Genomic DNA, 15,447 nt, shown 5'->3' on the forward strand with positions numbered 1-15,447 from the left:
AACTTGCAATTAATCTATTAAAAATACATAACGGCTAACAGTAGCAAAAACAGCAGTGCTTACCAACTGAAAGGTTCAGCATATCCTCAACAACTTGCCTCAGTATCACTGTCATTGGTCAGCGGTGAGCCTCACTGACTCATCAACTCATCGGGCTCCTTTCGAAAAGTCTCCTCCAGAGTAAATAAAGTTGGATGTGTCTCACAGCTGAAGCAAACAGAATGTGATCACTCATCTTGGTATCATCATGGTAACAGCCTTCCACAGATAGGTTAAAAACTCTAGAGCAGACCCGGATCCAGTCCAAACAGTCGTAGAAACTGAGGTTGAATTGAGAGGTAAGAAACCAGAACTCAGCTGAGTTCTACAATCTAATGACATCAAGAGGTGAAAATGTAAATCACTTAAATTTTAAGACAGACCAGTAAAATACTGAGTCAAATTTGATGTGCACCTCAATGATCACTGCATGCTTTGTGCATCTGAAATTCACTGAATGGGAAGCTGCTATTCTTATCCTTCAAGGATAAGAATAGAGGAATTATTTAGTGTTGTGAAGGGCTGTAAAATGGTCAGCTTGAAAGCTAGCCTTTGTAAAACCATTCAGAACTAGACTAAAATCGTCTTATAATAAATCATAGTTGCCAGTTTCTTTTTAATGATTTACACTGTTTTCACTGAGAAACAGCACAGCTGGTATAATAAATCCTGTGGTACACCAAATTCCCACTTTTACTTGACCACATGCTGAGTTAACTGCGGTGCTCTATTCCATCCATTGTCCCAGCTGTGTCATTAGAGATATACAACACAGTATTATCAGCTGAAACACCGCCATTGTTAGCATGCGTGTACATGTAATATTTTAACAGCCACAAGTTACAGTTCAGACGGTATAAGTCTATTTTGAAGTTGCACAGATCAATGTTTACATTCTTACAATTGGTAAAATGACAATGCGGTGTAATATGAGGTCACTTATTAGCCAACAGACATCTACTAACAGAGCGTGTAACAGAATGCTGCGCCCTTAAATTTAACAAACCATGTTAGAAACCTTCAGCTCATCCCTCACTAACTCTGCTACCTTCAAGAAAAAGACACACGTGAAAACAAAAACAAACAAATAAAAAATGTGAAATTCCACCATGAGTTCAATTTAACAAGTGCGTGCTCTGCACAGTGGAGTATTCAGCATCTGAAGAGAAAGATACTCTCTTCTGGTGATCAGTGATAAAAACAGAGTTAAATTGAGAGTGAGGAATTTTTTTCTTGTTTTTCATTCATATCTGTGCTTTAGCTTATCATTCCACATCTTAAAAAAAAAAGTCTCTGGATATGGAGACCAAATGTCACCAAATCAAAGTGAAGAGTGCAAGACTTTCATTTGTGATGTGGATAAAACTGTTAATGAATTTTATTTTTGCTCTATGTCTCATGTATATGTATACAAACAACGGTGTGGTTAGCCAGCAAGTTAGTTACAAGTTAGTTAATAAGGTACAGTAATAACATGTTCCTGTAAGGTAAAACAACAAAAAAAACAAAAGCCTGTTATTGCCCTACTTTTCTTAAACCTCTTTGATACACTCATTTGACATGCTTGTCATGGTTTGCACATATCATTTATCTTGGTGAAAAGAATTGCTTTCAATGACCACTGTTGAAGTGAACAGATTTACAACACACACTCAGCGGTGCTCTTGTACCTCCTGAGGTATTATCTCACACTTCTGTCAGCAGAGCACAGAGCATTTATCAATCTAAATTTCACTCCACACCCACACACTTTCACACTGGTTCATGTCTACTTATGCTGTGTGAAAATGAGTATGAGCTTGTGTATGTTCATACCTGTAGTGACAATATTGTTTTATTACCAGGAAGGCGAGGCTCCCAATTTCCCTTGAACAAGGTCATATCCTGTCTAGCAAAAAACAGGAAAACAAAGGCCATGCTCACAGGAGGAGAACCGGATCCGACTGCTGCAAATCACTGATGCCATGCCTTTTAAGTAGAACCAGTCTCCTCTCTCTCTCTTTAGTGCTCACGAGTGCACGCGTTTGAATGCATAATGCAAGGTAAGTAAAAATCTAACTTAGAGCAATGCTGTTTTGCCTCACTGTGACAGGTAAATCGGAGATATGTTTTTGTGTTTCTGTTTGTATGCAGTGCCTATGGCAACTGTCAATCACTGCTGTCATTTTTGAATGAGCTTCACTGGGAGATGAGGGTCTATTTGATTTGATCGCTGAGGGGAAGCATACGGCCTGTATCACTGAATGACACGCACATACACAAGCAAGAGAAAGTTGCTATTCCTGCAATATGTCAGATCCTTTTGAATGCACACACGGTGGCTGCATGCATAGAGATCAACAAAGATCCAGGTAGACACAAATACATATGTAGCCCAGTCCATAATGATTATGGGCATGAGTAAATAGTTTTAAAATGTTCAAATAACTAATAGTTCATGTACAGTTTTTATAAAGTTCATAAGTGAGTTGTGTTAAAACAATAGTGGACCAAATCATTTTGTTTGTTAATAAAGTAGTATGTCACTTTAATTAGTTTCACTGCACTTTCACGCATTTTGTGTTGTGTACAACCTATCCTCACTGAGCATCAGAATGTCAGTCTTGACTTGTGTTTATTTGTATTGGTTGTTTGTGACCTATGTAACCAATCAAGGGATTGTGGGGGCGGGATGTGAGGTTGACCTAGTAGAGGGCAGGTGCGCGAGAGGTACAGAGATGCCACAGACGTACATCAAACGTGTGTGTTGACCGCTGATCGTATCGGAGTATAAGTGCCTTTCATCGTGGTGAATGCAGAGTTTGCCATTCTGTGTTAAGGACTTTGAAACATCCGAAGGTAAATATTCCTTTGAAAGTTGTATTGAACTGTTTCTGTCAGATGCAGTATGTTAAAATGGAGATGCTAATCGCGGATAGCATATTAGCTTGCTAGCCGTGTCGCACATGTATAATATAGTAGCTGTCAAAGTTGCTAAGTTGTTAATGTGTGCCGATGCTGTTAGTAGTTTAAATGAGAGCGATTATAAAGCAAGACTAAGATATTTTATATGCTCGCTAACGTGTAGGACCAGGAGACTATCCTTGGACTTTTTTTTCCCCCTTGCTACGTGACGGAGCATAGAAGTATCCAGGAGTCGCCATCTTGCTTGGATTTTGTGTCGGAGACCGAAGCCGTTGCCGGACGCCCTCGTTGCCCTCACGAATGATTCCCTAAAGGTTACCAGCGACTAACATTAACCAGGTTGCTGACTGACTGACTGCTCGAGGTTGTGAGTACTCAAATTGCACGTGCTTATTATTTTATTGTTTTGTTCTGCTTGCTTTGCAAGCGAAAGGGTCATAAAGTTTCTGACCACACCGCACCCCAGCGTCGACACAGGCCTGCACCGTTTGTTTTATTTTATTTTAAAGGACTGATATTGAGTTGCAGCTTGAGTGTGTGAGTGTGTGTGTGAGCTGCAGGACTATTGTTTTCACAAGTAATTTGATTTATTTACAGGTGTTTTGAAGAGACCCTAATTGAAGTAATTATTTTGTACTCTTATTGTGTTTATTTGAAGTTGCAAATATTAATTTTGATTACTAAATTCTATATTTTTGAGGTTAAGAATCCTGTGTGTGTTATTTCTTTCGTGTAAGGATTTTCCCCTGTTTATTAAATTTGAACCAGAGAAACGTGTTTCAACACTGGATGATAACAATTCTTAGTAGGATTAAAGGCCAAAGGGTTGTATTCTGCTAAGTGGAGGCACCAATCACCAAATTTCTTATCAATACAGGTTAGTACGGAAGCCAATAAATTAAAGAACCCAGGGCCCCGCCCATAGTACTACAATACCCCTGTCTTTAAATGATGTTTACCTATTAGCTACATGGGTCGGGTGCTACACAAATTGGAGGCACCGCTGGGATATTTTCCCTAATAAGGTATATATTTTAATGTCAAGTAGTTGAGACTCTTTCTCATGGTCAAGCCTGCAAGCACATAAGACAAAATAATGGCAAGTTTGAGTAATTCCTCGCAGTTGGAGTTAAGTAACTGGTGTAGAGGGGAGGGTATAGAGCTAACACATGCCCTTATGGTACTTGGAGTCCCCGAAGATGACGACATCTCTTGCATTGAGGAAGCACTGGAAACCATAAAAGCACTGGGAAAAGTAAGGGTAAGAGGAAAAATGTTTGACGCCAAACACCAGGCATTAAGCGTGCTTTGCGAATGTCGTGAGCCAATCGATCCCTCTAGAGTCCCATGTGAAGTCTTCTTGCCTGCCAGGGGGCATGGCTGGAAGATAGTGGTAGCTCAGCGCAAAGAGAGCAGTGCAGATGAGTTCTCAGAGAAACTAGCACAGTTCCTCCAAGAACAAGGAAAAACAATGGAAGACATTTATCCAATGTGTGGTTCCGCCACAGAAGTGAATAGCACTCCAGAGTCTATTATTCGCGCTGTAGGGGAAGTGTTGCATAAAACCACAAAACCCACTGAAAGCAACAACTATAGACGTTTAAGGACTTTTTCTGGAATCAGCCCTGTCCCACTAGGTGAGGAGTGTTTGGATAACTGGCTTGAACAGGCCAAGCTTATGGTAGAAGAGTATGAGTGTTCAGAAAAAGAGAAAAGACGCAGGATAGTTGAGAGTCTTAAAGGTCCGGCTTTGGAGATCCTTCAGGCTGTACGCTTGTCGAATCCTGATGCTAGTCATTTGGAGTACATAGAAGCAATAGAAAGTACTTTTGGAACCTCAGAGTCAGGAGAAGACCTTTATTTGTCTTTCAGGTCTCTTCGCCAGGAGTCTGGTGAGCCCTTGTCAGAGTTTTTGCGCAGACTTGAAAGATCCCTCTGTAAAGTAATTAAGAGAGGTGGTCTCCCAGTTAGCGCCGCCAACAAAGCTAGGCTTGAGCAGCTTATAAAAGGAGCAACTGAGTCTGATCTCATGTTGCTTAAGTTGAACTTGCGAGAGAGGAGGCATGATCCTCCTGCTTTCCTAACCTTGCTCAAAGAAATTCGTGCGGAGGAAGAACGTGAAGCCGCCAGGCACAGTCTCAGCAAACCTGTGCACCACCAGCGTGTGCATGCAGTGCAGGTGGAAAAGGAAAACGAGTTGGCAAATAGTCAGCAACTTGAACTTCGAGCTGAGATTGAAGAATTAAAATCCGCCCTGAGTGAGCAAGTGAACAAATTGTCTAAATCAGAAAATGATAAAACTACAAAAAAGTCCAAGGATAAGAAGAAAGTAAGAGCTGAGTCAAACCCCGAAATACAGTCTTTAAAGAAAGAACTGAAAGCTCTAAAGGAACAGATAAGTGTGATGACTGTGAAAACCAAATCAGGCTCAACCGCAACAGCGAACTATTCTAGCCACAAAACAGCTGCAAATCCACAGTGTGCTACTTCTAGAAGCCAGTTTGTAGCAGAGTCTTCTGAATATTTCTGCTATAGATGTGGTGAAAATGGGCACATTGCATCAAAATGCACAGCTCCAGCAAATACACAGAAGGTCATAAAAAAGCTCATTCGCCAAGTGCGCGGAGCAACTTGTGGACCAAAAGAATCCAGCAAAGGTTCCGATGAATCTATTGCTAGAGTCAATAAAGTCCATATTCCAGAGACAGACACTAACTTACCTGAAGGTCTGGTAGGTCCATCATCTGTGGTAAAAATAAAAGTTAATGAACTTCCTTGTGATGCCCTCATGGATTCTGGTTCCACTGTAACCATTATCTTTGAAGAGTGGTACAAGAAACATCTGTCACATGTCCCTATTCGTCCTATTTCTCATCTAGCTATATGGGGTCTCGCTGATTCAGAGTACCCTTACAGAGGTTATGTGGTAGTGGACATGGAGTTCCCAGAGGACTTGGCAGGAGTAAAAGGGCCAATCACTGTTCTTGCTCTTGTGTGTCCCGAGCCACAACATTGCAGCCAAGTGCCTGTCATTGTAGGCACTAATGCCTTTCTCTTCCGCAGACTGTGGGAGCTTTCAAAAGAAAGTGGCAGTCAGAACAAAGTACACTCTTTGAGAATACAAGCAGTCTATGAAAAGCTACAGACACAAACCCTGAACCCCCAGTCAAAAGCTATTGATGAGGCAGTTGGGCAAGTGAAATGGCAAGGCCCAGGCCTACTGTCTATAGCTCCTGGTGAGAAGTGTTATGCCACCTGTAAAGTGGAGAAACCGACTTTCTCTTCTCAAGACATTATTCTTGTTGAAGCTCCTGTGACGCAGCATCTTCCGGCTGGTGTATTTGTACAGCCCGGAGTGCTCCCTAACAGAGACATTGACTCCAATAGTTTCACTGTCCTTTTGCACAATGAATCACAAAAACCCACGTCTATTCAGGTTGGCACTGTCATTGCAGAAATGTATGCAGTAGATACTGTAGCCTTACCTCAGCCTTCCAACTCAACCACTGACCTCCTTGACCCCGAGCTCTTTGATTTTGGAGACTCACCAGTTCCTGAGGAGTGGAAGAAACGGCTTAGCCGAAAACTTGCTGAGAGACGAAATGCTTTCTCTCTCAATGAATGGGATGTTGGTTTGGCACGAGGAGTTGAGCACCAAATACGTGTCAGTGATCCCACTCCTTTTAGAGAACGATCACGTCGCTTAGCCCCAGCTGATATTGACGATGTAAGGCGACACATACAGCAGCTACTGGCTGCTGGCATTCTGAAAGAGTCCCGAAGTCCTTATGCCTCACCCATTGTGGTAGTGCGCAAAAAGAATGGAACCATCAGGATCTGCATCGATTATCGGACCCTGAACAGTCGCACTATACCGGATCAGTACACAATGCCGCGCATTGATGATGCCTTGGATTGCCTCACAGGCAGCCGATGGTTCTCAGTACTGGATCTTCGGAGTGGATATTATCAGATAGCCATGGCTGAAGAGGATAAGGAGAAGACCGCATTCATCTGTCCCCTCGGATTTTATCAATTTGAGAGGATGCCCCAGGGCATCACTGGAGCCCCAGCCACTTTTCAGCGGCTTATGGAGAAAGCCGTGGGTGATATGCACCTTCTCCAAGTCATTGTCTATCTTGATGACATTATTGTCTTTGGAAAGACTCTTGAGGAGCATGAACAACGATTGCTGAAAGTTTTGGATCGCTTGCAAGAGGTTGGCCTAAAAGTGTCAATTGACAAATGCCAGTTTTGTCAACCAAGTGTTAAATATGTGGGCCACATTGTCTCAGAATCTGGTATTGCCACTGATCCCGAGAAAGTGAACGTGGTAAAAGACTGGAAGGAACCCACTGATCTCAAGTCTTTGAAGTCCTTCCTTGGTTTCTGTGGCTACTATCGGAGATTCATTGCGAACTACTCCAGCATTGTTCGCCCACTGACTGAACTTACAAAGGGCTACCCCCCAGCTCAGAAAGGGAGACAAGCACAAGCCCCAGGCACCTCTAAGGTGTATTTCAAAGCATCTGAACCTTTTGGCGAACGGTGGGACCAGTCCTGTCGAGATGCATTCAGAAAAATCATTGACTGTCTCATAAATGCTCCAGTGTTAGCATTTGCAGACCCAAGTAAACCATACATACTGCATGTTGACGCCAGTATGAGTGGTTTAGGTGCAGTGCTATATCAGGAACACCCAGAAGGTCTACGGCCTGTAGCATTTGCGAGCCGAAAACTTAGCCATTCTGAACTGCGATACCCTGTCCATCAGCTAGAGTTTTTAGCGCTGAAGTGGGCAGTGGTAGATAAATTTCATGACTATTTGTATGGAGCTAAGTTTACTGTAAGAACTGATAATAACCCCTTAACCTATGTGCTGTCCTCAGCCCGGCTAAATGCCACAGGACATCGCTGGTTAGCTGCCCTTGCTACCTATGACTTCAGCATCCAGTACCGTCCTGGCCGTCAGAACACTGACGCTGACTTGCTCTCCCGACAGTACGCAACTGAAGATGTCAGAAACTGGACAGACATCCCACCATCAGGCATTAAAGCAATCTGTAGGCGAGCTTGTGTTGTTGAAACACCCAGTGTCCCTACTAGATTGGCTGACCAACTTGGTGTCCCACCGACGGTCATCCCTGATGTGTATGCTTATCCAACGCACTTGAGCTCAGATGCCATTGATCAGCTAAGCCCAAGAGAGCTTAAGTCTGCACAAGATTTGGATCCTGTCATCGGTCCAGTGAAAACAGCTCTTGAAGCTGGCAAGATGCATGTTCAATCTCAGAATGATCCCCCCGATGTTGCTTTGCTTAGCAGAGAAATCTCTAAGTTGGAGCTAAAAGATGGAGTTCTATATAGAACCAGACAAACACCATCAGATAGAGAGATAAATCAACTTGTTTTGCCACAGCGATACCGAAGTGTAGTACTCAGGTCACTACATGATGATTGTGGACATTTGGGAATAGACAAAACCTCTGAGCTGCTCAGAGACAGATTCTATTGGCCCCGCATGATCGCTGAAGTTGAACAATATATAAAAACATGTGGAAGATGTGTCTCCAGGAAGACTCTTCCCCAGCATTCAACTCCATTGAATCAGATCACTAGCAATGGTCCCTTAGATTTAGTGTGCATTGACTTTTTGCAAATAGAACCCGACAGTAGAGGGGTTGCAAATGTGTTAGTAGTGACAGACCATTTCACGAGATATGCACAGGCGTTCCCTACAAAAAATCAAAAAGCTACTACTGTTGCAAGAGTATTGTGGGAAAAATACTTTGTGCATTATGGTCTTCCCGCAAGAATCCATTCGGATCAAGGCAGAGACTTTGAGAGTCGCTTGATAAAGGAGCTTCTCTCTATGCTTGGCATACGAAAGTCTCGCACATCCCCATATCACCCACAAGGTGATGCTCAACCTGAACGATTCAACAGAACACTCTTGTCCATGCTTGGTACGCTGGACACAGCAAACAAAAGGAACTGGAGTCAATACATCAGTCATCTAGTGCATGCATATAATTGCACAAAAAATGATGCCACAGGACATTCTCCCTACTTTTTAATGTTTGGACGTGAAGCAAGACTTCCAGTTGACATTTGTTTTGGCACAGTTGTGGATGGGACAAGTGAAGTGTCACATCTTAAGTATGTCAAACAGATGAGACAAGATCTGCAACAGGCTTACAAACTAGCAATGGAAGCCGCAACCAAAAATCACATGAGAAACAAGTCTCGTTATGATCAACATGTTCGAGATCAACCATTGGCAGAGGGTGACAGAGTGTTGTTAAGAAACCTTGGCCTGAAGGGGAAACACAAACTTCAAGATCGTTGGAGATCTACTCCCTATGTGGTAGTGAAGAAGTTGCCCAATCTACCTGTTTATCAAGTGAAGCCAGAACAAGGCTCTGGAGTCATTAAAACCCTCCATAGAGATCATCTCTTGCCAATTGGTTACCTGGTCAGAATGCCACATTCAGTGGAAAACGAGAAAAAAGTCACAAAACCAGCAGTCACAAGGCTGCAGAGTGTAAGGAAAACCCCCAAACAGTCTTCGTTGTCTGAGCAAGTAACCAGCGACTCTGCTTCATCAGACTTGGAATTTGAAGGTGTGCGTGAGTACTCATCCTTGGATATGGATGAGGTGAAACAACAGCTTTTGCACACCCACCATCTGGAGAAACCATACCCAAGTTCTGTTGATGAGAGTTCACAGGTGTCAGACAGTGAGCAAAGTGAAACTGACCCAGTTAGACAAAGAGAGGAGTTGTCGGATGACACTAGCTCTCAAGAATCGGAAGATGAAGAGTTGCAGTCCCAGCCTACAGAAACTGAGATGACGCAGGAATCTCCTTCTGTTTCGAAAAGAGCTGTGAAATGCAAAGAGACACCAGTAGTTAGGAAATCTCAGCGCGAAGTTAAGCCAGTCATACGCTTGACTTATGATGAACCTGGACATCCTACTGAGGAACCTGTAACCATTGTGCATCATGGGATGGTTATTCAGTTGAACCTTGGTTCACAGGGCGAAGGTATTAATCCATTCAGAGAGTCTACACCTTTCAAGAGATCATCAAAACAAGAAAGGAAACCCTTAACTACCTCAGGCAGAAGAGCCAGGGTTAGATGAGGACATCTACCTTTTTAGAAGAGGGAGGGTGTAGCCCAGTCCATAATGATTATGGGCATGAGTAAATAGTTTTAAAATGTTCAAATAACTAATAGTTCATGTACAGTTTTTATAAAGTTCATAAGTGAGTTGTGTTAAAACAATAGTGGACCAAATCATTTTGTTTGTTAATAAAGTAGTATGTCACTTTAATTAGTTTCACTGCACTTTCACGCATTTTGTGTTGTGTACAACCTATCCTCACTGAGCATCAGAATGTCAGTCTTGACTTGTGTTTATTTGTATTGGTTGTTTGTGACCTATGTAACCAATCAAGGGATTGTGGGGGCGGGATGTGAGGTTGACCTAGTAGAGGGCAGGTGCGCGAGAGGTACAGAGATGCCACAGACGTACATCAAACGTGTGTGTTGACCGCTGATCGTATCGGAGTATAAGTGCCTTTCATCGTGGTGAATGCAGAGTTTGCCATTCTGTGTTAAGGACTTTGAAACATCCGAAGGTAAATATTCCTTTGAAAGTTGTATTGAACTGTTTCTGTCAGATGCAGTATGTTAAAATGGAGATGCTAATCGCGGATAGCATATTAGCTTGCTAGCCGTGTCGCACATGTATAATATAGTAGCTGTCAAAGTTGCTAAGTTGTTAATGTGTGCCGATGCTGTTAGTAGTTTAAATGAGAGCGATTATAAAGCAAGACTAAGATATTTTATATGCTCGCTAACGTGTAGGACCAGGAGACTATCCTTGGACTTTTTTTTCCCCCTTGCTACGTGACGGAGCATAGAAGTATCCAGGAGTCGCCATCTTGCTTGGATTTTGTGTCGGAGACCGAAGCCGTTGCCGGACGCCCTCGTTGCCCTCACGAATGATTCCCTAAAGGTTACCAGCGACTAACATTAACCAGGTTGCTGACTGACTGACTGCTCGAGGTTGTGAGTACTCAAATTGCACGTGCTTATTATTTTATTGTTTTGTTCTGCTTGCTTTGCAAGCGAAAGGGTCATAAAGTTTCTGACCACACCGCACCCCAGCGTCGACACAGGCCTGCACCGTTTGTTTTATTTTATTTTAAAGGACTGATATTGAGTTGCAGCTTGAGTGTGTGAGTGTGTGTGTGAGCTGCAGGACTATTGTTTTCACAAGTAATTTGATTTATTTACAGGTGTTTTGAAGAGACCCTAATTGAAGTAATTATTTTGTACTCTTATTGTGTTTATTTGAAGTTGCAAATATTAATTTTGATTACTAAATTCTATATTTTTGAGGTTAAGAATCCTGTGTGTGTTATTTCTTTCGTGTAAGGATTTTCCCCTGTTTATTAAATTTGAACCAGAGAAACGTGTTTCAACACTGGATGATAACAATTCTTAGTAGGATTAAAGGCCAAAGGGTTGTATTCTGCTAAGTGGAGGCACCAATCACCAAATTTCTTATCAATACAGGTTAGTACGGAAGCCAATAAATTAAAGAACCCAGGGCCCCGCCCATAGTACTACAATACCCCTGTCTTTAAATGATGTTTACCTATTAGCTACATGGGTCGGGTGCTACACATACACACACATGCGAGAAACTGTGACATACTGGATTGATTGCATTACTTCTATTTAAATGAACAACCCCCATCCTCATCGTCTTAGCAGAGGAAAAGAGGGAGAAAGACTTGCTGAAGAGGAAAAAGATATGACCAGCGCAAAGAATAAGAAACGTCAAGCATGTGAGAAGAGCTAAAGAAGAAAGAAAGGAAATGAAGGGTGGGGGTGGGGGGCACCAATGCAATAAATGTAAGAAGGACAGTGACAGAGAGAAGGACTGTGTTCTCTCTCTCTGTGTGGTCAAAGGGCTGGAGGCTTGTCTCCTGCTGTAAAGAAAGTGCAGACAGAGTGTGGGATAGCTTGGCCTGCTAACCTTGGAGTGCTAGTAATTGGCACTTAGCACTAAACAACCCTCTGCCTCTGGGATAAAGGAAAAAAAATTGTCAGCTTTGAGAGACTAAAACGAGTTAATCACACAGGCAAATATTACCTTCTGAGAAATGTATTTTGAAAATGCAAATAGTTCATTTGACTTTAAAAGTAGCAGAAAGAAATGTATTTTCCAATGTGTGTTTCACATTACAGTATTCACAGAAATGCAACCAAAGTGTGTTTAAACACAAAAAACAAAGAACAAAAAGTATTGGCTGTTCCACCCACTCAGTCCTCTCCTTCATGTTTGGAAAAATCACATTTTCACCATTCAGAGCCTCCCGAAGCTTGGTAACATGTACAGCACAAAATAAGACTGATCATCTGAATGAAAAGGCGCGCACTGTGCTGAGCCAGCAACAAAAAAGCTTTTAATCACTACACTCTCAGCTGAGGGCAGGAATAACTTTGCTTTTAGAAACCATGTTAGTATTGTATCGGAATGGGTTTGGTATTTATTTATAACAGTATTTGTATGTGCATCGTTAAAGCTGTATGATTTGGTTTTTATTTTAAACACAACATTGTATTATCACAGTCAACATGTTGACAACTATTGCCTTCAGTTCTGCATCCAGGAGACATAAAACACAGTTAGCATGTGTTTGAAGTCACCTGATGGATATAAGTCCAGTACTCATCCCCCTTTTAGCTCTCCTTTGGTCTCCACAAACCCCTGAGGGAACTCTAGAAGCTTTATTATGTTCATCAACTAGTTGCTGTCTGTCAGCCAGTTGGCAGTGGGCTCGTGGCCTACAGTGGGTTTGTCAGATCACTTGTGATTGAAAAGCCTGCCTACTGAAGAAGGTATTGAGAATAAACCAAAAATGATGTGAAATATGCAAAGATTTGTGTAACATTGCATACTGGTGTGTTTTCACAGTTAAAATAATAATTTGATCATTGTCATAATATTAATACTGATAACTGCAGCTTCAAAAAAAAATATTATTTTCTATTATGGAATTCTCATGGGCTCAAACGAGCTTTAAACAGAAGCTGTCAATGCAAACTCAGCTGTATGTTAAAAATATTGCTTATGCTATATCAATTATAGACTTAAAACACTTGAAAAATATCTTTTGGTTTAATTTCACAGAAACCTTGAACCCTGAACCTCTTCTGGATAGAAATAAGAAAGAGAAATAATATTTATATTCAGACATAAAATTAAGGGGTTAAAGGGAATGTTTCACCAAACTTAGTGAGTGAAAACAGAGGTCCCCAATGGGACACAAACTACAGTCTCATCCATGACAAAATAGAATAGAATAAAACAGACTAGTGTAAATTTGCAGTGCTGCACAGAACATGGAAACATGAAGCTGAACTGCATATCAAAAATTTTGTTTCTCTCAGGGTTTTAAATTTTTCATATATATATATATGAATGTTGGCCAGCTATCAGAGCTGCAGAAATGTGTGTGACTCACAGCCTTGGCTAACTGCCAAGTGGTATACCGCTGAAATAGAAGCCAGGAGAATAAACCAGATGTTCTCCACTGAACAATATGAGAACAGCACCCCACCAAGGCTGGAGGCGGAGCAATACTGGAAGAGCATATGGAAGAAGGATGCAACACCAGTACTCAGTGGCTAGTGGACCTAAGAGCAGACCACAGCAACCTCCCTGAACAGGCTCCAGTAACCATAACAATGGCAGACATCCAAGAAAGAGTCTCGTGCATGAAGAACTGGACAGCACCAGGCCCTGACATGAAACACACCTACTGGCTAAAGAAGCTAAATGCATTCCATGAGTGCTTGGCAGCAGAAATAAACCAGCTGCTAAAGGCTAAGGCACACCTGGAATTGTAAGACTGTAAGGCCAGTAACTCAAGATTGTAAGGCCAGACTGACCAACCTGAGTAATGCCTGGATTGATTACAAGAAAGCCTATAACTCGATGCCTCACACATAGACCCTGGAATGCCTAGAACTATACAAGATCAGGCTGGAGAAGTGTAAGTAGATGGTAACAAAGAGAAGGTAGTTAGAACTGAGGAGATTGCACTGCCAGAAGGCAACATTGCAGACATTGAAGATGCCTACAAGTACCTTGGAATCCCACAGGCAAATGGGAACCATGAAGAGGCCGCAAGGAAAGATGCAACCACCAAGTAGTACTTGCAGAGAGTAAGGCAAGTCCTGAAGAGTCAGCTGAATGGGAAGAATAAGGCTACGTTCACACTGTAGCCTGAAGTGACCCAATTCTGATTTTTTTGTGAAATCAGATTTTTTTTTTTGGTTGTTCACATTTCCAAATATATGCAACTTTTATGTGATCTGAGTGTGAACTGCAAACGAACCTAAAAGTGTCCCGCATGCGCAGTAGAGGATGCAATAATGTTACACATAGCGAGCGTGCTCAGTGTTTGTGGAAGTAAGTTTGTTTCACTTCCCGCTTCCAGGTCGGATGAATGCGATCTGGCTGTACACACACAGGTCGCATTTAGAAAGATCAGATATGTATCGGATTTAGGACCACATATCCAAGTGGCCTGGGTCGCATTTGTAAAAATCAGATCTATGTTGTTCACACTGTCATGAAAAAATCAGATACAGGTCGCATAAGGGCAAAAAAAATCTGATTTGGGTCACTTCAGGCTGCAGTGTGAACGTAGCCTAAGATCTGGGCACTCAACACCTATGCCCTGCCAGTTGTCAGATACCCTGCTGGAATAATGAGCTGGCCAAAGGAGGAGATAGATGCCACTGACAAGAAAGCTCCTTACCATGCATGGAATGTTAAACCCCAAATCCATCACCCTGAGACTGTATGCAGAAGGAAGGAGGCCGAGGATTAGTGAGTGTCAGAACTGTCATAACCCAGGGAGGTTTTTATGTATGTCTGTGTGTTTGTGCGTCTTTGTTTGTCCTTTGGATCACGGCGATGGGTTTCTGTGTGTCCGCCCCTCCGGGGCGGATATGCTGGGCGTTGCTTCACCACACCTGTTGCAGATCGGTTCATCAGGAAGGCCTTCTTAAGCTGCCAACAGACCATCAGTCTTCGCTGGATCATTGACTACTTATCAGTTAGTGTCGGCTCCTACCCTGTGAACTCTCTCTCGTGTGTGACTTCCGTGACTTACCTGCTCTCTGTTTTTGTCTCTCTCAGATCCTCGTGTCAGTGCCTGCTCGCTCACTCTGGAAATCCTGCTGATCCTGTTCTCTGCTTACCACGCCATCCCACGCTGTGCCCGCTGCTGCCATTTGGACTCACCTGTTCGCTCACTCACCTGCTTTGCCTCCCCTCATCTCCCCGGATTCCCTCCAGCACCGCGATCCTCTCCACCCCCTCCCACCTGTCGTTCCATCCCTGTTTCCCTGGACATTCCTGCCCTCGCATATCTCACGATTGCACTGTAAATAAACTTGCACTTTTGTTCACAT

General features: G+C 42.6%; 1 protein-coding gene across 3 annotated transcripts; it reads left to right on the forward strand.

Annotated features, from left to right (window-relative positions):
• The first annotated feature begins 2,422 nt into the window (after window positions 1–2,422).
• LOC115786334 (uncharacterized) lies at window positions 2,423–11,627 on the forward strand. 3 transcript variants are annotated; one of them, XR_004020411.1, is made up of 3 exons: window positions 2,423–2,877; window positions 3,107–10,586; window positions 10,816–11,627. XR_004020411.1 is itself a non-coding variant. In XM_030738461.1 (2 exons), the coding sequence occupies exon 2, from the start codon at window positions 4,040–4,042 to the stop codon at window positions 10,085–10,087; it is 6,048 nt and encodes a 2,015-aa protein (XP_030594321.1). In that variant the 5' UTR covers window positions 2,423–2,877; window positions 3,107–4,039; the 3' UTR covers window positions 10,088–11,627. The 3 variants fall into 3 exon arrangements, 1 of the variants encoding a protein (XP_030594321.1); XR_004020412.1 differs by having other exon boundaries at window positions 2,423–10,586; XM_030738461.1 differs by having other exon boundaries at window positions 3,107–11,627.
• Window positions 11,628–15,447: the final 3,820 nt, after the last annotated feature.

This window comes from Archocentrus centrarchus, chromosome 1, assembly GCF_007364275.1.
Source record: "Archocentrus centrarchus isolate MPI-CPG fArcCen1 chromosome 1, fArcCen1, whole genome shotgun sequence".
Classification (NCBI taxonomy): Eukaryota; Metazoa; Chordata; class Actinopteri; order Cichliformes; family Cichlidae; genus Archocentrus; species Archocentrus centrarchus.